Here is a 24,573-nt window from a genome sequence, read left to right on the forward strand (position 1 = left end):
CAATCAAAAAAACATTTGCAACACTATCTCCGGGCAGAACTGAGATATCAATTTACAAATTGTGTCACAGGATCTATACATCTCTGCCCTACTTCCACATCCTAACACCCTCCCCACAATCTTATAACCTCTGACTCACCACGAGCAACACCACAGGAGGCCCATTAGCAGTACACATTAACAACTGTGGATCTAGCATGTAGACATCACACTCAAGTGTTAAAAGCACAAACAAAAGAGTAAGAAAAGCAATCAGCTCACTGTGGCTCCTTCTAACCTGGAAAACAAGCCCATTATCATCTGTAAAATCTCTTCACAATCACACATTCATCTACAGACCTTGTGGCCTTAAAAGGAACAGGTCAATGTAAACAAAGCTTCCGATTATAGTACAAGTAATATCCAATAGCAGAATAAATATCCAATTTAAATTTCACGTTTATAAAGCAATAAATCAGCACTTATGAGAACCCACGGTTCAAGGGCACAGAAAGCAGCGTAGGAAAATGCCAATGAGGAGGATGTGAAGGCAATGAATAAAGTAGGAGTTTAGCAAGATGCACCAACGGAAGGAGAGAAAGCAAATCAAATTGCTCAAAATATTTTTTTGAAGTTTTGTTTCAGCCGCTATTTGCTCGTTCAGCCTGCCGACCACACACAGGCACCAAATACAACTTGTGACACGACACGCAACCTACAGCACGCAACCCATCATGTAAGATAACAACACAACATAACATGTAGAAACTAACATTTTGCAAAAATATATTCCAACTGCACCTGCTCTCAGGCAAACCCCCATGTGACCCGGTCAGTCAGAAATGCCAAATCAGGCTCTCCAGGAGCCAGCTTGTCAGGTTGAAAGCTCTCTGTGCTCCAACAGGCTCTTGCCAGCAAGACCTCTCTCAATGGAACAGCAAACCGTGCAGCTGATCTGTTGGTCATTCTGGCCTCGGAATCCTCTCACTGAAGATGCCCAGGTTCCTCGAAACACAGGAAATATCAGAAACTCCCTTGTCCGACTTTCTGCAAGGGAACAGCCTTGGGCTTCACTGCCTCTCGACTGGTATCCTTGTGAGGGTAGGCGAACAAATGCAAGGGACTGCCCTAGAATTTGAGAGATCACTTTCACAATGATGTCAAAAGACAAATAGATAATAAAAAGTGAATGCTGGAAATCTGCAACAGATGTGGAAACTGCTAGAAATACACAGCAGAAAGCGCAACAGCTGAAGGAGAAAGACAGGTCAACATCTGGGGGGACCTCTCATGAGAACTGAAGGTAATGAATAGATCCTGCTGCATGTTTCCAGCACTTTCCATTTTTACTAGAGACAGGAATTGGAGCCAAAGGAGGTATTAATATTTTGCTTCATTCGCATTACAGCGAAAGTTCTCCATCTGAGGCATTGATCTCTGCGGTAGATTCATTCTGATTTGGAATCTGGAGGAGTCAGGTCTTTCGGGATGTTGGACAGCCATCCTGTGTTGTCTAGTGCCTGGCTGATTTTATGGCGGAGGATGAAAAAGAAACAGAAATCGGCTTTTAGCTCCAGAGAGGGATGCTTACTCTGTAAAAACAGATAAAATAATTGGAATCCGCCCACATTTTCTGAGTTTAACAAGGCTGCTTGTAAAAGCAAGACCAAGATTATATTTAGCTTGTTTCTCTTCAACTAGTCAAGAAAAGTGAGTGTAATACAGGGCTGAAGTACGGTAGAATCCTAACATATAACACGCCAAGAAATGAAATGCTTGGATTGGAATTTCTATACTCTGTAAACTAAACAATTTTGAAATATTTGTACTATAGCCTATTTAACCACTCTCAAATAGTCCAAATCCAAACAAGAACTACAATGGGAGCATTGAAGGAAATGTAAAGTTTCTGCTGGCTGCTGCGTTAGATTACCGGCACTGTTTATGATCTTTGAATGTAGTCCAGGCTCCCCATACAAACCAATAAGATCACCATCCAAACTAGGGAGACAGACTGAATCATTAAGAGTCTGCTGCCAAACAATTCTTCCCCAGCTGAAGGGGCTCATTCTGGAAGCATAAGACAGTCCCTCTGCAGGCTAAGCTACTGCAAGGAATTTAAAACCACTGCGGAGGATGGGAGAAGGGGAGAGGAATAGGGAGAAAAAGAAAACAAGAAAACAGAGGAGTGGGTAGGTGGGGTCTTTGTACCATGAGGCTGTATTATATTCAAAGAATGAAGAAAAATACATGTACAGTCGGAAATCAAACCATCTTCCTTTGTTTTTTTTTAAAAATTCGTTCAGGGGATGTGGGCATCGCTGGCGAGGCCAGCATTTATTGCCCATCCCTAATTGCCCCTTGAGAAGGTGGTGGTGAGCCGCCTTCTTGAACCGCTGCAGTCCGTGTGGTGAAGGTTCTCCCACAGTGCTGTGAGGAAGGGAGTTCCAGGATTTTGACCCAGCGACGATGAAGGAACGGCGATATATTTCCAAGTCGGGATGGTGTGTGACTTGGAGGGGAACGTGCAGGTGGTGTTGTTCCCATGTACCTGCTGCTCTTGTCCTTCCAGGTGGTAGAGGTCGTGGGTTTGGGAGGTGCTGTCGAAGAAGCCTTGGCGAGTTGCTGCAGTGCATCCTGTGGATGGTACACACTGCAGCCACGGTGCGCCGGTGGTGAAGGGAGTGAATGTTTAGGGTGGTGGATGGGGTGCCAATCAAGCGGGCTGCTTTGTCCTGGATGGTGTTGAGCTTCTTGAGTGTTGTTGGAACTGCACTCATCCAGGTAAGTGGAGAGTATTCCATCACACTCCTGCCTTGTGCCTTGTAGATGGTGGAAAGGCTTTGGGGAGTCAGGAGGTGAGTCACTCGCCGCAGAATACCCAGCCTCTCACCAGCTCTTGTAGCCACAGTATTTATATGGCTGGTCCAGTTAAGTTTCTGGTCAATGGTGACCCCCAGGATGTTGATGGTGGGGGATTCGGCGATGGTAATGCCGTTGAATGTCAAGGAGAGATGGTTAGACTCTCTCTTGTTGGAGATGGTCATTGCCTGGCACTTGTCTGGTGCGAATGTTACTTGCCACTTATGAGCCCAAGCCTGGATGTTGTCCAGGTCTTGCTGCATGCGGGCTCGGACTGCTTCATTATTTGAGGGGCTGCGAATGGAACTGAACACTGTGCAATCATCAGCAAACATCCCCATTTCTGACCTTATGATGGAGGGAAGGTCATTGATGAAGCAGCTGAAGATGGTTGAGCCTAGGACACTGCCCTTAGTCACTTAACTTCCACCTAAAAATGACTTGTGCCAAAGTAGTGCAGGAAATAAGTGCAAACTTTGTCTTCAGACATTAATCCGAGGCCCCGTCTGGCCTCTCAGGTGGATGTAAAAGAGCCCACATGACACTCTTCGAAGAGGAGCAGGGAAGGCCAATAATTAGCTTTCAACCAACATCACTAGAACAGATTATCTGGTCATTATCACATTACCGTTTGTGGGACCTTGCTGTGCACAAATTGGCTGCCACATTTCCGACATTACACCACTGACTACACTTCACAAAGTACCTCATTGGCTGTAAAGCACGTTGGGACATCCTAAAGTCATGAAAGGCGCTATATAAATGCACGTCTTTCTATATGAGGCCATCTTGCAGCAATGTTGGCTTGAGTTGTGATATGAAGACAACGATGCTTTGAAAAAAGGGTGTAAATTACACGGATGTAGATTGTGCCAAGACTCTTCGGGTACTGGCCTGAGAAAGCACTGTGGTACAGTTAGAGCAACCCGAGTAACATTCTACTATCCGTTTACTATCTGTTTCAGAGTGAGTCTAGCTAAAGCTTTGTTACCAAACAAAACAAGTAACAACCTAGATCGTGGCATGAAACCCCGCTCCAGGAATTGAGCCCATCATCTAGGCTGATACATCAATGCAGCACCGAGGGGGCGCTGCCCCGTCGGAGGGTCAGCACCGAGGGGGCGCTGCCCCGTCGGAGGGTCAGCACCGAGGGGGCGCTGCCCCGTCGGAGGGTCAGCACCGAGGGGGCGCTGCCCCGTCGGAGGGTCAGCACCGAGGGGGCGCTGCCCCGTCGGAGGGTCAGCACCGAGGGGGCGCTGCCCCGTCGGAGGGTCAGCACCGAGGGGGCGCTGCATTATCAAAGGTTTCAGTGGTTCAGGTGGATGAGTAAAAATCCCATGGATTCCCACTGACTTTAATAACTTCCGACATGCTCCGTGTTCACCGTTAAAGCCATTGCTTGCTCCAACACCCATCACGGAGCACCGCTAATTCCTCCATCATTCTCCCTCTGTTAGTCCACAGTCAAACAAGCCACCATATACGTAGAAGTTACACCATGGAAACAGGCCACTCGGCCCATCCAGTCTGTGTCAGCGCTTACCCTCCACGCGAGCAAATAGTAAAAAATGAAACTGGAGCGCACGGTATCAAGATTAAGAAGTGGACCTGGACCAAGAGAATTCCTTGGATTACGTCAACCCACTGGGATCAACCCACTATTTGGCAGAATACCAGACACTGAAGATCACCTGTAAATAAGATTTAGAAACCTCATTAGCTCAAAAGGAAATAAAAAATTAGGCTACCTCAGGCACATCTTGGTGTAGCTACTGCTAGAACATATAATCAGGAGTAGGCCATTCAGCCCCTCAAACTTGTTCCGCCAAAGCATCTTTCTCCAGTAAACCAGTATGCAGCGCTTGACAAGTGATTGTCTTGGTTGACTTTTACCATGACTGACATTATGCAAAGACTAAATCAACGCTGCCAAGGTGCTTGCAACACATGGATACTGTGGAATGGTTTCTCCAGACCAGTTACTCACCTGACTTTCTCCGAGCGAAATACCAACAATGTCCAGGAATCGCTCTATGTAAGAGATTAGAGCCCCAAAAACAGCAGGGCTCCTGGGGTAGTCTTCCTCCTGCCATAAACATAAAAAGCTGATTGTTAGGTATACCGGACTGCTCAAACTTCAGCCATAGAAATATATACTGTATATCACTGTAATCTACCCTGCCTCCTTTCCTTTATGTGGCTCCCGCTCTATATTCCCCTTCTCCAGTAACACTAGTCATCCTTTGGCCGAAAGGAGCAGCACTGACCAACCGCAAGGCCTCTGCCAAATGCCGCTCTGCGACCAGCCAAAGTGGCCACGGTTATGTTGAGTACCTCGGGTGTAAATATAAGCAGCAGTGGATTACACAGCTTCAAAACAGAATTATATCGAAATTTCATCACAGAATCAGGCCATTCGGCCCAACTGGTCTACGCCGATGTTTATGCTCCACACGAGCCTCCTCCCATCTAGTTCTTCTCACCCTATCACCATATCTTTCTATTCCTTTCTCCCTCGTGTGTTTATCTAGCTTTCCCTTAAAGGCATCTATGCTATTTGTCTCAACTTTGTGGTAGCTTCAAAAAACTTCTTAGAAGGTCAGTGCTACAACTTGCAGTCCCTAATGTCAGCTTGGTGCAGTCACGTTTTGCAGATTGAGTTCCAATGCTGAAAAATGACTGCTAGTTTCTGGTCAGGGCACATAACGAGACTTAATGCTCAGGAGTCTCTCCTCTTTCCGGGTAGTTCTCCAGGAAGCTGCGACACTAACTATCAAAGCCCAGTGAAAGCCCCGCCCTCCCCCACCACAACAAACCTAATGATGGCTTCCAAACATTTAACTCGCTCATCATGGTGTTATTCTGAATCGTGCACTCCCAATGTACAACCTTCATAGGGATTGTAAAATCGTAATGGGTTACCTTGGTAACTGCTTGAAGCTGTCTGTTGCCATGGTGAATGAGGTTCATAATTGAATCAGTGGCCCCTGGGGTATCAAAATCATCAGCTAAGGCAGCTCGCACATTGAATTTAGTTGCGTTTAACCTGGATACAAAACAAAAAACAGAGCATGCAATTAAAAAGAGAGAAAAATACATATTTTTCTTAAATCACGACATTAAAGGAATCATAAAAAAAAATGATTGTTAATGAAAGCACCTGATGCAATTGTGTCCGAAAGAATGAGACGACAGGGATAATTCTGTGTTCTGCCACTCCCAACAGGGAACAACACTCCCGGGGGAGTCTGGGTGTGCAGCCAATGGCTTTGTGTCGATTAAAATGGAAAATCTCGGGCGCTCCAGGAGAGTACCACTCCCCGCTGGGAGCACCGGATCACGAGACCAACCCCATCGCCACTGGTAGTTATTGATTGATATGCCAGGAAATTTATCCATTAGGTAATAAGACATTAGGACAATGTCCACCTGCTGGATTATCTCTGCTTTGTGAGGCAAGGTACAACATATTGGTTCAAACTTTGCTGCAGCAGGGCATCTAACAGCGTCTGCCGTTTGTTAGACTTGCCTTTGCTCGTTTAGGTTTTTAAAATTTTTTGCGTGGCAAGTTGCTGAAAGTGCGAGCTGATAACGGGGCAGCGGGGGAAACAGGGCATCTGAGACTTGAGTGAACAGGGCAAGCAACTGGGTATCTCCTTAATCAATCAGATTGATGGACTGTGAAATTAACAGTGCAAGGACTGAGAAGGAAGTGTAAATTAAAGTGGGTGAATTCAATGTCAAATTAGTTATAGAGAGGGAAAGAAAGATTGGATTAAGAGAGAAAAAAAATTAAATTTGACATTTTTAAAATCTCCAACAATTAAAAGCTGAAGGAATGAGAGTCCACACTTGTAATAATTACTTTTCAGTGCCAGAGAAGTTGACTAGCAGTAATTAACACTTATCATGTCGTTAAAGGGTACTTACAATTGAAAATCAACAAAACTTAATTTTGTGTTTGAATCTACCGCACAAATACAGGAACTGCTCGCCAGTCAAAGAATTTCAATGGTGAGGCAGACAGCGAGACGCTGTTTTCGCAAAGCTAACGCATATTGGACTGAAACTTTTGGATATTCGAGTTTAGCTGCGTATCTGCCCCTCGCCTGAAGTTGCTGTACCATTTATCCATTCATAAAGGCGAGTGCCATTATTCTCAGTTATTTTGACAACAAAGTCTGGGCCATAGTAACATAATGCCCCATGAATTTCCAGCCATTTAAAGCATTCTGCTTTACTGAGCCTGTATTCTAAAACAACACGATAGAAAAGTCAAAGGGGGCACAATATGGGAGAGGTCACCTAAATTCACGGGGACAAAGGGATGTCCTGGCGATCAGAAGTATGGACCACTTTTCCCCACCAATAGGGAGGCCAAAGCAAGGGTCATTTTATGGCTCTGTCCCATTGACATTGAAGGGTTGCTGGCACAATCACTGCGTGACTCATGGAGACAAATATCAACCAGACTCCTTGGTAACTGCATTACTTTAACCCACACAGTTAACACAGAAACACTTTTCCCATAATACATGGACCAGTTTGCCCCTCACCTGCGGGACCCATTTTAAGGATCCAATGTTTGTTTGGTCAGCTGGGGGTCTTGACGTGTGTAGAAAGCCGCCACCAGAAGGTGGCAGAAAGGCAAAGGGGACCCCTAGCCGCTAATGGTTGGGTGAAAGGGATGGGTATGCACAAGAGGCTGGAGTCAAAAGATTGCAGTGCTGGGGGGAGGAGGGGGTTGCAGTGCTGGGGGGAGGAGGGGGTTGCAGTGCTGGGGGGAGGAGGGGGTTGCAGTGCTGGGGGGAGGAGGGGGTTGCAGTGCTGGGGGGAGGAGGGGGTTGCAGTGCTGGGGGGAGGAGGGGGTTGCAGTGCTGGGGGGAGGAGGGGGTTGCAGTGCTGGGGGGAGGAGGGGGTTGCAGTGCTGGGGGGAGGAGGGGGTTGCAGTGCTGGGGGGAGGAGGGGGTTGCAGTGCTGGGGGGAGGAGGGGGTTGCAGTGCTGGGGGGAGGAGGGGGTTGCAGTGCTGGGGGGAGGAGGGGGTTGCAGTGCTGGGGGGAGGAGGGGGTTGCAGTGCTGGGGGGAGGAGGGGGTTGCAGTGCTGGGGGGAGGAGGGGGTTGCAGTGCTGGGGGGAGGAGGGGGTTGCAGTGCTGGGGGGAGGAGGGGGTTGCAGTGCTGGGGGGAGGAGGGGGTTGCAGTGCTGGGGGGAGGAGGGGGTTGCAGTGCTGGGGGGAGGAGGGGGTTGCAGTGCTGGGGGGAGGAGGGGGTTGCAGTGCTGGGGGGAGGAGGGGGTTGCAGTGCTGGGGGGAGGAGGGGGTTGCAGTGCTGGGGGGAGGAGGGGGTTGCAGTGCTGGGGGGAGGAGGGGGTTGCAGTGCTGGGGGGAGGAGGGGGTTGCAGTGCTGGGGGGAGGAGGGGGTTGCAGTGCTGGGGGGAGGAGGGGGTTGCAGTGCTGGGGGGAGGAGGGGGTTGCAGTGCTGGGGGGAGGAGGGGGTTGCAGTGCTGGGGGGAGGAGGGGGTTGCAGTGCTGGGGGGAGGAGGGGGTTGCAGTGCTGGGGGGAGGAGGGGGTTGCAGTGCTGGGGGGAGGAGGGGGTTGCAGTGCTGGGGGGAGGAGGGGGTTGCAGTGCTGGGGGGAGGAGGGGGTTGCAGTGCTGGGGGGAGGAGGGGGTTGCAGTGCTGGGGGGAGGAGGGGGTTGCAGTGCTGGGGGGAGGAGGGGGTTGCAGTGCTGGGGGGAGGAGGGGGTTGCAGTGCTGGGGGGAGGAGGGGGTTGCAGTGCTGGGGGGAGGAGGGGGTTGCAGTGCTGGGGGGAGGAGGGGGTTGCAGTGCTGGGGGGAGGAGGGGGTTGCAGTGCTGGGGGGAGGAGGGGGTTGCAGTGCTGGGGGGAGGAGGGGGTTGCAGTGCTGGGGGGAGGAGGGGGTTGCAGTGCTGGGGGGAGGAGGGGGTTGCAGTGCTGGGGGGAGGAGGGGGTTGCAGTGCTGGGGGGAGGAGGGGGTTGCAGTGCTGGGGGGAGGAGGGGGTTGCAGTGCTGGGGGGAGGAGGGGGTTGCAGTGCTGGGGGGAGGAGGGGGTTGCAGTGCTGGGGGGAGGAGGGGGTTGCAGTGCTGGGGGGAGGAGGGGGTTGCAGTGCTGGGGGGAGGAGGGGGTTGCAGTGCTGGGGGGAGGAGGGGGTTGCAGTGCTGGGGGGAGGAGGGGGTTGCAGTGCTGGGGGGAGGAGGGGGTTGCAGTGCTGGGGGGAGGAGGGGGTTGCAGTGCTGGGGGGAGGAGGGGGTTGCAGTGCTGGGGGGAGGAGGGGGTTGCAGTGCTGGGGGGAGGAGGGGGTTGCAGTGCTGGGGGGAGGAGGGGGTTGCAGTGCTGGGGGGAGGAGGGGGTTGCAGTGCTGGGGGGAGGAGGGGGTTGCAGTGCTGGGGGGAGGAGGGGGTTGCAGTGCTGGGGGGAGGAGGGGGTTGCAGTGCTGGGGGGAGGAGGGGGTTGCAGTGCTGGGGGGAGGAGGGGGTTGCAGTGCTGGGGGGAGGAGGGGGTTGCAGTGCTGGGGGGAGGAGGGGGTTGCAGTGCTGGGGGGAGGAGGGGGTTGCAGTGCTGGGGGGAGGAGGGGGTTGCAGTGCTGGGGGGAGGAGGGGGTTGCAGTGCTGGGGGGAGGAGGGGGTTGCAGTGCTGGGGGGAGGAGGGGGTTGCAGTGCTGGGGGGAGGAGGGGGTTGCAGTGCTGGGGGGAGGAGGGGGTTGCAGTGCTGGGGGGAGGAGGGGGTTGCAGTGCTGGGGGGAGGAGGGGGTTGCAGTGCTGGGGGGAGGAGGGGGTTGCAGTGCTGGGGGGAGGAGGGGGTTGCAGTGCTGGGGGGAGGAGGGGGTTGCAGTGCTGGGGGGAGGAGGGGGTTGCAGTGCTGGGGGGAGGAGGGGGTTGCAGTGCTGGGGGGAGGAGGGGGTTGCAGTGCTGGGGGGAGGAGGGGGTTGCAGTGCTGGGGGGAGGAGGGGGTTGCAGTGCTGGGGGGAGGAGGGGGTTGCAGTGCTGGGGGGAGGAGGGGGTTGCAGTGCTGGGGGGAGGAGGGGGTTGCAGTGCTGGGGGGAGGAGGGGGTTGCAGTGCTGGGGGGAGGAGGGGGTTGCAGTGCTGGGGGGAGGAGGGGGTTGCAGTGCTGGGGGGAGGAGGGGGTTGCAGTGCTGGGGGGAGGAGGGGGTTGCAGTGCTGGGGGGAGGAGGGGGTTGCAGTGCTGGGGGGAGGAGGGGGTTGCAGTGCTGGGGGGAGGAGGGGGTTGCAGTGCTGGGGGGAGGAGGGGGTTGCAGTGCTGGGGGGAGGAGGGGGTTGCAGTGCTGGGGGGAGGAGGGGGTTGCAGTGCTGGGGGGAGGAGGGGGTTGCAGTGCTGGGGGGAGGAGGGGGTTGCAGTGCTGGGGGGAGGAGGGGGTTGCAGTGCTGGGGGGAGGAGGGGGTTGCAGTGCTGGGGGGAGGAGGGGGTTGCAGTGCTGGGGGGAGGAGGGGGTTGCAGTGCTGGGGGGAGGAGGGGGTTGCAGTGCTGGGGGGAGGAGGGGGTTGCAGTGCTGGGGGGAGGAGGGGGTTGCAGTGCTGGGGGGAGGAGGGGGTTGCAGTGCTGGGGGGAGGAGGGGGTTGCAGTGCTGGGGGGAGGAGGGGGTTGCAGTGCTGGGGGGAGGAGGGGGTTGCAGTGCTGGGGGGAGGAGGGGTTGCAGTGCTGGGGGGAGGAGGGGTTGCAGTGCTGGGGGGAGGAGGGGGTTGCAGTGCTGGGGGGAGGAGGGGTTGCAGTGCTGGGGGGAGGAGGGGTTGCAGTGCTGGGGGGAGGAGGGGTTGCAGTGCTGGGGGGAGGAGGGGTTGCAGTGCTGGGGGGAGGAGGGGTTGCAGTGCTGGGGGGAGGAGGGGTTGCAGTGCTGGGGGGAGGAGGGGTTGCAGTGCTGGGGGGAGGAGGGGTTGCAGTGCTGGGGGGAGGAGGGGTTGCAGTGCTGGGGGGAGGAGGGGTTGCAGTGCTGGGGGGAGGAGGGGTTGCAGTGCTGGGGGGAGGAGGGGTTGCAGTGCTGGGGGGAGGAGGGGTTGCAGTGCTGGGGGGAGGAGGGGTTGCAGTGCTGGGGGGAGGAGGGGTTGCAGTGCTGGGGGGAGGAGGGGTTGCAGTGCTGGGGGGAGGAGGGGTTGCAGTGCTGGGGGGAGGAGGGGTTGCAGTGCTGGGGGGAGGAGGGGTTGCAGTGCTGGGGGGAGGAGGGGTTGCAGTGCTGGGGGGAGGAGGGGTTGCAGTGCTGGGGGGAGGAGGGGTTGCAGTGCTGGGGGGAGGAGGGGTTGCAGTGCTGGGGGGAGGAGGGGTTGCAGTGCTGGGGGGAGGAGGGGTTGCAGTGCTGGGGGAGGAGGGGTTGCAGTGCTGGGGGAGGAGGGGGTTGCAGTGCTGGGGGGAGGAGGGGGTTGCAGTGCTGGGGGGAGGAGGGGGTTGCAGTGCTGGGGGGAGGAGGGGGTTGCAGTGCTGGGGGGAGGAGGAGTTGCAGTGCTGGGGGGAGGAGGGGTTGCAGTGCTGGGGGAGGAGGGGAGAAGGCGGCCATGAAGGGATTTTAACCAAAGGATGAAAATTTTAAATTTGAGGCAGTGGGGGACCAGGATAAAACGTAGGTCAGCGAGAACAAAGGGTGATGGGTGAGCGGGAATTGGTGCGGATAAGATGCAGGCAGCAGAGTTTTGGATGAGGTGAAGTTTATCGAGGGTGGAGGATAGGAGGCAACACAAAGCAGAACATTACTATAGATACCACATACAATGCAACAGGGAACAACCAGTGTACTTGAAGTTCAGATTATTCATAGAATTACAGAGAATGTACAGCACAGAAACAGGCCATTCGGCCCAAGACATCAATGATACTGTTTATGCTTCACATGAGCCTCCTCTCACCCTACTTCATCTCATCCTATCAGCATATCCTTCTATACCTTTCTCTCTCATGTATTTATCCAGCTTCCCCTTAAATGCATCTATGCTATTTGCCTCGACCATTCCATGTGGTAGTGAGTTCCACATTCTCACCACTCTCTGGGGAAAGAAGTTTCTCCTGAATTCCCTATTTTGTCTTCCATAGTAACTTCCAAAAGGGAATTGGATCTCTACTTATAAAGGAAAAATTTGCAGGGCTACAGGGGAGTGGGACTAATTGGATAATTCTTTCAAAGAGCCAGCACAGGCAATGATGGGCTGAATGGCCTCCTGCTGTGCTATAAGATTCTATTGGATTTATTAGTGACTATCTTATATTTATGGCCCCTAGTTTTGGACTCCCACACAAGAATGAATGTCAATTGTTCCATAAATGGGAGCGATGACAGCTGCAGCAACCTGGACCTCCAGTTAATTTGCTCCCTTCCCTTGGCAAAGAAGTCAAAAAGACAAAGGGCATAATTGATATGTCAAATAATCTGGAAGCAAGACATTAATAGTGACGACACACAGCAAGTTTCTGCCTCCCAACTGGAAACAATATATTGAAAACAGGTGACCAGGTGCTCAATTCTACAACTTAGGCAGGGATGATTAATCGAGGAATCTTGACTTTAATTAATTAATTGGAGAGTACATTCATCTTTATAGTGGTGTGTTTCTAACTATTCAATGATAGAGTCTAAACTGCAGATCATTTGCTAAAAACCTTCCTAAATGGAATGGTCTGCTTATAGGGAACATTAGCCAAAGCATTCTATTTATATTTAGTGACTTAACGAGAAGAACCGTATAAAAAGAAACATTTTGTTCATCATTAGGATGCTCTCATTAAGAGCCTTAACTCACAGATTTCAACCAATGAACTGTAAATTAATCCTCAGGGGTTAAAACCTACACAAACCCAAAAAAAAATCAAAACAAGGAAGCAGTGAGGAGAATTTTAAAACTATTTTCTTGTATATAGTTTGGGATTAATTCACCATGTTACCCAGCCGTGATTCAGTGGTTAACACTCTCGCCTCTGAGTCAGGAGGTCGTGGCTTCAAGCCCCACTCCGGAAACTTGAGCACATAATCCAGGCTGACACTCAGCGCAGTACCGAGGGAGTGCTGCACTGCCGGAGGTGCAATCTTTCGGGTGAGACGTTAATCGAGGCCCCGTCTGCCCTCTCAGGTGAATGTAAAAGATCCCATGGCATTATTCGAAGAAGAGCCGGGGAGTTCTCCCCGGTGTCCTGGACAATATTTATCCCTCAACCAACATCACTAAAACAGATTATCTGGTCATTATCACTTTGCTGTTTGTGGGATCTTGCTGTGCGCTGTGTTTCCTACATTACATCAGTGACTACACTTCAAAAATACTTCACTGGCTCTAAAGCGCTTTGGAACGTCCTGAGGTGATGAAATGCACGCTATAAACAAGTCTTCCTTTTTCGACCATACCTTTCCCATAGGGAAGTTTCATCAACTGGTGAGCAGACCAATTGTCCCCTCATGTAAGCAGACGCTTCATTGATAAAAGATGAAATGGAGTGGAGAAGGGTTCTGGCTTCAATCATGCTGGTATCGCTGTATTCCACCGCTACAATTCAAACACAATAAAACTTCAGCCTAGTCCTCCAGTCACACACCACCTCTTTCTTCAAACTTTTAAAACTTTGAAGCTCATACCTGATCTATATTTTGATAGGAGACAAAACATTCTGAACTGGTTTGCTGAGAATTTTTCCAAGAGACCCTGGTTAACAATCAGAGGAATTGAAACGTTATCATTTGGGCATCACAAGTACAAAGAAACTATAAAAAGCATTAAAAATATTGGATGATTCTGAGGCACAGCGGCCCTCATTCTAAGAATAAATCTATCCGTGCGACGCGAGTTCTAGACTGTAACCAGGAAATGCATCGGCTTCTGTACACGGCTAGAATCGAGCTTGGCCAGCCGAAGGGAGACTCCCCATGTCCATATATTACATCGAATGTACAGCATAGAAACAGGCCATTCGGCCAAACTGGTCTATGCCATCTTTTATGCTCCACATGAGCCTCCTCCCTCCCCTCTTCATCTCACCCTATCAGCATATCCTTCTATTCCTTTCTCCCTCATGTGTTTATCTTGCTTCCCCTTAAATGCATCTATACTGTTCACCTCAACTACTCCTTGTGGGAGTGAGTTCCACATTCTCACCACTCTCTGGATAAAGAAGTTTCTCCTGAATTCCCTACTGGATTTATTGCTAACTATCTTATATTTATGGCCCCTAGTTTTGGTCTCCTCCACAACTGGAACCAGTTTCTCGATTTTTATCCTATTGAGCCCCTTCATAATTTTAACGACTCTCAGCCTCCTCTTTTCTAAAAGAGCCTCAGTCTTTTCAGCCTCTCCTTGTTCGTTCATTCCTCCCAGCGCAGGATGAGCAGCCAGTTCTCAGCAGCAAAGCTCCATTATACAATACTGACTGTGGGAGCAGCTATTAAAAGCTCCGAGGAGTAACTGTTGCCCAGGGTTACGGAAATGATTAGACGCTACGATGCCCTGAAGCAACATCTTTGGGAATGTTAGTGTACTTTATCACTGCTGAGACTCTCAGGGTAATAGCTTACTTCGAAAAGTGCAGTCAACATTTATTACCTTCTTGGACTTCAACTTTAAACTGAAGGAGCCATTTGTTCAAATTGGTCAGATTGAACTCAAACCTTTATAGAATCTTACAGCACAGGAGGAGGCCATTTGGCCCATCGTGCCTGTGCCAGCTCTTTGAAAGAGCTATCCAATTAGTCCCACTCCCCCTACTCTTTCCCCATAGCCCTGTAAATTTTTCCTCTTCAAGTATTTATCCAATTCCCTTTTGAAAGTTATTATTGAATCTGCTTCCACCGCCCTTTCAGGCAGCGCATTCCAGATCAGAACAACTCGCTGCGTAAAAACATTCTCATCTCTTACGCAAAATTATTTTTAAAAAGTCGTTTTTTATGGCATCAGCATATATAACAGATTCTGCTCTCCATCTACTGACCCCCCGATATCACCCAGATTCTGCTCTCCTAATGACCCCCCGATATCACCCAGATTCTGCTCTCCTAATGACCCCCCGATATCACCCAGATTCTGCTCTCCTAATGACCCCCCGATATCACCCAGATTCTGCTCTCCTAATGACCCCCCGATATCACCCAGATTCTGCTCTCCTAATGACCCCCCGATATCACCCAGATTCTGCTCTCCTAATGACCCCCCGATATCACCCAGATTCTGCTCTCCTAATGACCCCCGATATCACCCAGATTCTGCTCTCCTACTGACCCCCCCGATATCACCCAGATTCTGCTCTCCTAATGACCCCCGATATCACCCAGATTCTGCTCTCCTAATGACCCCCGATATCACCCAGATTCTGCTCCCTATCTACTGACCCCCCCCCGATATCACCCAGATTCTGCTCTCCTAATGACCCCCGATATCACCCAGATTCTGCTCTCCTACTGACCCCCAATATCACCCAGATTCTGCTCTCCTACTGACCCCCAATATCACCCAGATTCTGCTCTCCTAATGACCCCCGATATCACCCAGATTCTGCTCTCCTACTGACCCCCCCCGATATCACCCAGATTCTGCTCTCCTAATGACCCCCGATATCACCCAGATTCTGCTCTCCTAATGACCCCCGATATCACCCAGATTCTGCTCTCCTACTGACCCCCCCGATATCACCCAGATTCTGCTCTCCTAATGACCCCCGATATCACCCAGATTCTGCTCTCCTACTGACCCCCAATATCACCCAGATTCTGCTCTCCTAATGACCCCCGATATCACCCAGATTCTGCTCTCCTAATGACCCCCGATATCACCCAGATTCTGCTCTCCTACTGACCCCCGATATCACCCAGATTCTGCTCTCCATCTACTGACCCCCCGATATCACCCAGATTCTGCTCTCCTACTGACCCCCGATATCACCCAGATTCTGCTCTCCTTCTACTGACCCCCGATATCACCCAGATTCTGCTCTCCTTCTACTGACCCCCGATATCACCCAGATTCTGCTCTCCTACTAATCCCCCGATATCACCCAGATTCTGCTCTCCATCTACTGTCCCCCGATATCACCCAGATTCTGTTCTCCTTTTACTAACCCCCGATATCACTGAGTATTATTGCTTACTTTTCTCAATTGGTCAGCAACATTAGCAGTCTCTCTCCGTACTGGGTGGCTCTTTAGCCAGGTATGGTGAATGAGGGTAATTGTGTGAGGTTCCTTGCTTGCAGTGAGAGTGGGTTAGTGAATCAGGGCTAAAGGTCCTATCTCATTCACACTGTGAGAGGCTCCGCAGCAGCAGCACAACTGTGCAGAGTTACCTCGAATGTTTCAGTCCTGGGTAAGCAGGATATCTGTTTCCTTAGTCCAGTTGACAGCTGATAAGTGGAGGACCGTGGCCAACTTTACTCTTCATTTGCTCCCTTTACGGGGAATGTATCAGACAGGGAAGCACAAGGACTCAAGAATTGCATAGCCCTATTTTTCACTAGACATGTAGAGCAATCATTGTTTTTTTCCTCCTGGGATGTAGGCAGCTTGCATTACCCGCCCCAAGCTGCCCTGAAGCCATTAAGAGTCAACCATATAGTAAAGGTTGAAAGTCACATGTAGACCAGACCGGGAGAGGACGGCAGGTTCCCTTCCCTGAAAGACGTTATGAACCAGTTGGGTTTTTACGACAATCTGGAAGCTTTCATTACAAGAGATTTTTTTTTTTTAAAAAGGTACAAAAAGCAGCAGGGGAGAGATTAAACCGGTGGGATACGGGTGGGTAGTCACCTTGATTGTGATGTAATTCTTCAATGATTTTGACATCTTTTCTTCACTTCCCTTCATATGCAAATGCCCTAAAAAGGAATACACACAAGATAAATATGGGTCCTTTCCATTGGTAGGTAACGTGAAGACTGGAGGGACTGAAATTGGTGGTGTGAAACAGGCGATGGGGAACTGGCCACACATTTTACACTCACCCGAATCTATTTTCCACCAAGGTCGATGGTGGTGTGGGTCGGGCGGGTGAGGGCCGGGCGGGCACGGCCCATTCACCATTCCCCGTTTCACACTACCGCCAAAGACCCGGGGTCTTGATCTCATTATAAGCACTAGATACAAAAAGGGGAAGATTAGAAGAAACATTTTCTTGCAAAGTTATTGGGTGCGGAATGCTTTGCCGCAGATGGTGACCGGCGCTAAATCAACTGCAGGATTCAATAAAGGTGTTGGATAAATACTTAATGAAAAGTATAAAAAAGATGTGGACAGAAACCTGGGAAATAAAACATGTAAAATAAGCTCCCAAGGAGGGACCCAAGTTCAACACAGGTGAGAAGGGACAAATAGCTTAAAATTGTCTATGTTTCTAGATTGTGCTTGAGGGGGTCAAAGGACAGAATCTATTTGGTTAGAGTTAAGAAACAATAGAGGTGGACTACTGGGTGTATTCTATAGACCACCAACTAATGGGAAAGATATAGAGGAGCAAATTTGCAAGGAAATTACAGGAGCGAAGAACCATAGAGTATGATAATGGGGGACTTCAATTATCCTAATATAGACTGGGATAATAATAGTGTAAAGGGCAAAGAGGGGGAGGAATTTCTGAAGTGTGTTCAGGAGAACTTTCTTGATCAGTATGTTTCCGGTCCAACGAGGAAGGAGGCATTGCTGGATCTGGTTCTGGGGAATGAGGTGGGTCAAGTGGAGCAAGTGTCAGTGGGGGAACAGTGATCATAATATCATAAGGTTTAAATTAGTTATGGAAAAGAACAAGGAGCAATCTAGAGTAAAAATACTTAATTGGAGGAGGGCCAATTCAGTGGGTTGAGAACAGATGTGGCCCGGGTAAATTGGAATCAGAGATCGGCAGGCAAAACTGTAAGCGAACAATGGGCGGCCTTTAAAGAGGAGATGGTTTGGGTACAATCCCATGAGGGAGAAAGGTAGGGCAACTAAAGTCAGAGCTCCCTGGATGACGAAAACGATGGAGAGTAAAATGATGCAGAAAAAGGGGGCGCATGACAGATGTCAGGTTGATAATACAAGTGAGAACCAGGCTGAATATAGACAAGTACAGAGAAGTGAAAAAGGAAATAAAAGGGGCAAAGAGAGAGTATGAGAATAGACTGGCAACTAACATAAAAGAGAATTTAAAAGTCTTCTATAGGCATATAAATAGTAAACGGGTAGCAAGAGGAGGGGTGCGGCCAATTAGGGACCAAAAAGGAGATCCATGCATGGAGGCAGAGGGTATAGCTGAGGTACTAAATGAGTACTTTGCATCTGTCTTTACCAAGCAAGAAGATGCTGCCAAAGTCACAGTAAAATAAGAGGTAGTTGAGATAATGGATGGGCTAAAAATTGATAAAGAAGAGATACTAGAAAGGCTAGCTGTACATAAAGTAGATAAGTCACCCGGTCCGGATGGGATGCATCCAAGGTTGCTGAGTGAAGTAAGGGTGGAAATTGCAGAGGTGCTGTGCTGGCCATAATCTTCCAATCATCCTTAGATATGGGGGTGGTGCCAGAGAACTGGAGAATTGCAAATGTTACACCCTTGTTCAACTATAGGCCAGTTAGTTTAACCTCAGTCATGGGGAAGCTTTTAGAAACGATAATCTGGGACAAAATTAATAGTCACAAGTGTGGATTAATAAAGGAAAGCCAGCATGGATTTATTAAAGGCAAATTGTGTTTAATTAACTTGATTGAGTTTTTTTGATGAGGTAACAGAGAGGGTAGATGAGGGCAATGCAGTTGATGTGGTGTATATGGACTTCCAAAAGGCATTTGATAAAGTGCTACATAATAGGCTTGTCAGCAAAGTTGAAGCCCATGGAATAAAAGGGGCAGTGGCAGCATGGATACAAAATTGGCTAAGTGACAGGAAACAGAGTAGTGGTGAACAGTTGTTTTTCAGACTGGAGGAAGATATGCAGTGGTGTTCCCCGGGGGGTACTAGGACCACTGTTTTTTTTTGTATGTGTATATTAATGACTTGGACTTGGGTGCACAGGGCACAATTTCAAGACTTGCAGATGACACAAAACTTGGAAGTGTAGTGAACAGTGAGGAGGATAGTGATAGACTTCAAGAGGACACAGACAAGCTGGTGGAATGGGCGGACATATGGCAGATGAAATTTAATGCAGAGAAGTGCGAAGTGATACATTTTGGTAGGAAGAACGAGGAGAGGCAATATAAACTAAATGGTACAATTCTAAAGGGGGCGCAGGAATAGCGAGACCTCGGTATATGTGCACAAATCTTTGAAGGTGGCAGGACAGGTTGAGAAAGCGGTTAAAAAAGCATTTGGGATCCTGGGCTTTATAAATAGAGGCATAGAGTACAAAAGCAAGGAAGTTATGATGAACCTTTATAAAATACTTGTTTGGCCACAACTGGTGTAGTGTGTCCAATTCTGGGCACCACACTTTAGGAAGGATGTGAGGGCTTTAGAGAGGGTGCAGAAAAGATTTACTAGAATGGTTCCAGGGATGAGGGACTTCGGTTACGTGGACAGACTGGAGAAGCTGGGGTTGTTCTCCTTAGAGCAGAGAAGGTTAAGAAGAGATTTGATAGAAGTGTTCAAAATCATGACCGGTTTAGATAAAGTAAATAAAGAGAAACTTTTCCCATTGGTGGAAGGGTCAAAAACCAGAGGGGACAGATTTAAGGTGATTGGCAAAAGAACCAAAGGCAACACGAGGAAAACCATTTTTATGCAGCGAGTAGTTATGAACTGGAATGCGCTGCCTGAAAGGGGGGTGGAAGCAGATTCAACCATGACTTTAAAAAAAGAATTGGATAAATACTTGGAGGGAAAAAATTTGCAGGGCTACAGGGAAAGAGCGGGGGAATGGGACCACTGGATTGCTCTTTGAAAGAGCTGGCATGGGCTCGATGGGCAAAGGAAGTGTTTTGAAGCTTCGTATTAATAATTCCACTGGAAAGCAACATGTTGGCAGAACCTCTGGGACCAAGAACTTTAGACCTCAAAAATTACAATTTCATGAATCAAAAACAAGAAAGCCTGGACTGTTGGCCTCTGCGTGGAAATTCAGGAAATACAATTTCAGATCAAGGGACTTGACCAGTTAACATTTTAAGCACCTAAACAAAGTCACAGAGGCCTGCGCCAGCAAACAATTCACTGTTGTCGGATGAAACACTGGAAAATGGCACCATCTTAACAACGGTTCCGTGCTCTGCTGCTGGGCTTTGATAAGTTGATTACATTCATTCTGCTCACTACTAAACCACAAAAACACTTATCACAATGATGCATGCTTGCTGCTCAATGAGGGCCGATTAACAAATCACAATTGTATATACTTCACCCTTTACAATCAAAAGACTTGGAGAAAAACTAAAAACCCGAACAACCAAACGCTTCAGGATTTTAATCTCGATTGAAAGTTGTAACTGTTGGTTACAATACTGTCTCTGTTTATAAACCCTTTGGAAACATAAAGGATATGTTTTCCGACTGCACGCTCCCAGCGTGGAATCGTGCCCATCGGGAGGACACATTCAGAAATTAAAACTAATGGTCAGAAAATTACACACAGATTCCCAGATATAAAAGCTCCCACGTGAATAGTTCTAGTCTCCATATTATAAAAAGGATATAAAGGCACTGGAGAAGGTGCAAAAAAGATTCACAAGGATGATACCAGAACTGAGAGATTATACCTATCAGGAAAGATTGAACAGGATGAGGCTCTTTTCTCTAGAAAAGAGAAGGCTGAGGGGTGACCTGATAGAGGTCTTAAAGATTATGAAAGAGTTTGATAGGATAGACGTAGAGAAGATGTTTCCACTTGTGGGACAGTCCAAAACTAGGGGCCATAAATATAAGAGAGTCACTAATAAATCCAAAAGGGAATTCAGGAGAAACTTCTTTACCCAGAGAGTGGTGAGAATGTGGAACTCACTCCCACAAGGAATAGTCGAGGTGAATAGAATAGATGCATTTAAGGGGAAGCTGGATAAACACATGAGGGAGAAAGGAATAGAAGGATATGCTGATAGGGTGAGATGGAGTACGGAGGGAGGGGGCTCGTGTGGAGCATAAACACCGGCATAGACCAGATGGGCCGAATGGCCTGTTTCTGTGCTGCACATTCCATGTAATGAGAAACTGGAAAATTTTCCCTATATTTCACTACTACCCACTCAAGCATCAAAAATACACGACAGCTATTTAGCAACTATTACTACTGTACTTTGAATCACGTCTGCCCTTTCTCCAATGCACAGCGGATACATACCCGAGTGTAAAAAGTAGTTCCCCCATTGCTCACACTGATGGTAGGCCTCACATTGAGCGATCTCGTTCTCGTGATGGGGAAAGGCCAGGTCTATTCCACCCGAATGGATGTCCAGTTTATTTCCAAACACAGAGCTGAAAATGCCACACAGTTAGCTCGCCATTTGTTACACTGTGAAGTGCAAAACTATTCATTTAGTCACATCATCGCACTGCAATATGAAGGGACTTGGGCACATCCCACGGATGAACAATGTTAGCAGCTACCAGGGAGTGAACTAAAAATAAAATACTTAATAACTAAAAATGTATGAGTGGGTGTGTGTGGAAATGCGGGTGGAGAGAGACGGATAATAAACAAGCTTGGAAATCAACAATGTATTTACTGACAGGACTGTTAGTCTATTTTCAGTCCTTTATTCTAGCACCAGGACACTACATGCAGTTGATGCATGGTTACTGGATCATTAATAATCCCAACATAAGCATTGTAACAGAACTATTATAGAGATAATACCATCATGAGCAGATTGATAAAAGAACACTGTAGTTAGATGGGTCCTCGTTAATGTGCTTCCACTTTAAGAGAAATGCAATTCCCAGGTCAGCTTCTGTCAAGATAAGATTCAACAAGAAACACAAGCCAAGCTGACCTGGCGACTGTCGAACACTCAATGTGCCAGCCGGGTCTGCCCTTACCCCACGGAGACACCCAAAATGGCTCCAGGGGTTTCGATGCTTTCCACAGGGCAAAGTCTCTGACGTGCCTCTTATCACTGGCACCTACAAATAAAGGATTAACAAATAATGCAATCATTGTCTGAAGTACTTTTGTGTTTTCAGAACATTCATTTCTGCAGCTCTGAGCTGTGTGGTTCATTAACCCATCAACACACTGAGGAAGAACTGCTCCTCAGCAATCCCCACTCGCTGACCCCTCCTTCCCCACCTGCCGCATAGCGGTAAGGGGGATCTGCTCTCAGATGCTGAACCCAAGAAAAGTATCTCCAGTAGGGAGGGGATTATTTAAATCAGCAGGTGGTAGTTTTGCAAAGCAGCTGTGGCAGCAACACAACAGGGGCACAGTCCCAAGAAACACACAGCTGCAGCACCACAAGTAGGAGGCAGAAGCACAGTACATGGCAGACAAATGAGAATCTGAGTCAGGTAACATTATCGGCCAAGACAGCAGACTGAACCGTTCTGACCCACTTTAACCGTGTTATCACATAGGCATGAAAAGCATCGACATATTCATCACAAAGAACCCGCTGTACGAATGAAACTACCAGTAGCTCAAATCAGGCTGGTGAATAGGTCACCTTCTCAAGGGCAATTAGGGATGGGCAATAAATGCTGGCCTTGCCAGTGACGCCCACATCCCGTGAACGAATAAAAAAAGTGTGAAAAATTCCAGTTCAATTTTCATGCTGTGTGTTCATGGCATTTAAACAAAACTCCCTTCTGAATTACTAAATAAGAATTTATATAATGGAAAATAATTGGTGCACAGCTTCCTTCCCTCATTGCTTTCTTCCCATACTAGCAGCAAATTGTCTTACGTTTAACATTGCTGATTCAATTAATCTGTTGCGGGGAAAAATACAGACCATCACAACAAATGCACTTAATTTTATTTTTCATTTCCAAATGAGAACGGACCAACTGTGCGAGAGTGTCCAGAACAAGGGGGCATAATCTTAAAAGTAAAGCTCGGCCGTTCAGGGGTGATGTCAGGAAGCACTTCTTCACACAAAGGGGAGTGGAAATCTGGAACTCTCTCCCCCAAAAAGCTGTTGAGGCGGGGGGTCAATTGAAAATGTCAAAACTGAGATCGATAGATTTTTGTTAGGTAAGGGTATTAAAGTTTACGGAACCAAGGCGGGTAAATGGAGTTAAGATACAGATCAGCAACGATTTAATTGAATGGTGGAACAGGCTCGAGGGGCTGAATGGCCTACTCCTCTTCCTATGTGACACATGTAGGAATTTGTGTTGTTAATTTGATTTTATTATGAATTAAAAAGGCATTTACCAACTATGAATGAGATAAAAACAGAAAATGCTGGGAACACTCAGCAGGACAGGCAGCATCGGTGGAGAGAGAAACAGAGTTAATGTTTCAGGTCGATGACCTTTCACCAGAACTGGAAGTTGTTAAAGATATAACAGTTTATAGAGTTTATAAACAAGTACAGAGCCAGGGAAAATGGGGGAGGGGGGAGGAGAACAAAGGGGAAGGTCCGTGATAGGGTGGAGGGCAGGAATGATTAAATGACATAAGGGATGACGGTGCAAGGCAAGAAGGGTGGGAATGGGACAAGTGAAGAAACAAAAGACCGGTCCAGAGGAGGTGTAAGTGGCAACAGCAGGACCATTACCAGCACCTGCTGTCCAAAAAAAATGGAAGCAGTGGTTCTGATCTGAAGTTATTGAAATCAATGTTGAGGTCGGAAGACTGTAAAGTGCCTAATCGAAAGATTATCCCTGGCTCTGTGCTTGCTTATAAACTGTTATATCTCTAACATCTTACATTTCTGACGAAAGTTCATCAACCTGAAACGTTAGCTCTGTTTCTCTCTCCACAGATGCTGACTGACTTGCTGAATGTTTCCAGCATTTTCTGTTTTTATTTCAGATGTCCAGCATCCGCGGTATTTTGCTTTTGTCTTTGAGAAGTGTGTATGAAAGTTCCTTTGTCCTAGTAGTGAAGGTAGTCTGTATGTGGCCTATATCCGTACTGGCTGCATGCCATCGGACCTGGTCAGCCTATTCAGTCGGAGGTCTGTCCTAATGTATTATTTTAATCCACGTCTGGCTGGCTAAAACACCCTGTTTACTTGGGTCCTTCCATATTGCTATTTTATACTAATTCCTCTTGGTGAGGGTGGTCTCAATTGTTATCCAGTGTCTGAGTTTCCGTGTCCAATAATCTACATTTTGCCTGTCGCTCCGGACCCTGGCCCGTCACTTCTATTCACCTTTTTCTTCTCTTTACCCCTCTTGCGCCCTTCTCTCCTGTCATCATGCCCCCTTTCATTTCTCCCCTCTTGGGTACTCTGCACCCCCCCAAATTCCTACCCAAACTGTCACTACGTTCCTCCAATTCTGGCCTCTTGCGCAAACTCGATTTCCTTCGCTCCACCATTGGCGGCCGTGCCTTCAGCTGCCTGGGCCCTAAGCTCTGGAATTCCCTCCCTAAACCTCTCCACCTCTCTCTCCTCCTTTAAGACGCTCCTTAAAACCTACCTCTTTGACCAAGCTTTTGGTCACCTGTCCTAATATCTCCTTATGTGGCTCGGTGTCAAATTTTGTTTGATAATCGCTCCTGTGAAGCGCCTTGGGATGTTTTACTACAGTAAGGGTGCTATATAAATGCAAGTTGTTGTTGTCGTCATCGCCGAGAATCAGTGTAACTGGTCAGACGTGAACACGACCAAGAGGCAGGATTGCTAGACCACCGGTCCTATTTACTGTGAAGTGTGTCAGGTCGGATATTCTTTA

The 24,573-nt window shown here is 48.7% G+C and overlaps 1 protein-coding gene across 1 annotated transcript in view; it reads right to left on the reverse strand.

The window, feature by feature from the left end:
- cars2 (cysteinyl-tRNA synthetase 2, mitochondrial) overlaps positions 1–24,573 on the reverse strand; it is a 57,321-nt gene that overhangs the window by 8,061 nt on the left and 24,687 nt on the right. The window contains 7 exon segments of the mRNA XM_067986643.1: positions 4,829–4,927; positions 5,764–5,887; positions 13,198–13,336; positions 13,426–13,492; positions 16,578–16,645; positions 21,071–21,204; positions 21,723–21,852. Coding sequence (XP_067842744.1) covers positions 4,829–4,927; positions 5,764–5,887; positions 13,198–13,336; positions 13,426–13,492; positions 16,578–16,645; positions 21,071–21,204; positions 21,723–21,852 — 761 coding nt within the window.

This window comes from Heptranchias perlo, chromosome 6 (assembly GCF_035084215.1).
Source record: "Heptranchias perlo isolate sHepPer1 chromosome 6, sHepPer1.hap1, whole genome shotgun sequence".
NCBI classification, from domain to species: domain Eukaryota; kingdom Metazoa; phylum Chordata; class Chondrichthyes; order Hexanchiformes; family Hexanchidae; genus Heptranchias; species Heptranchias perlo.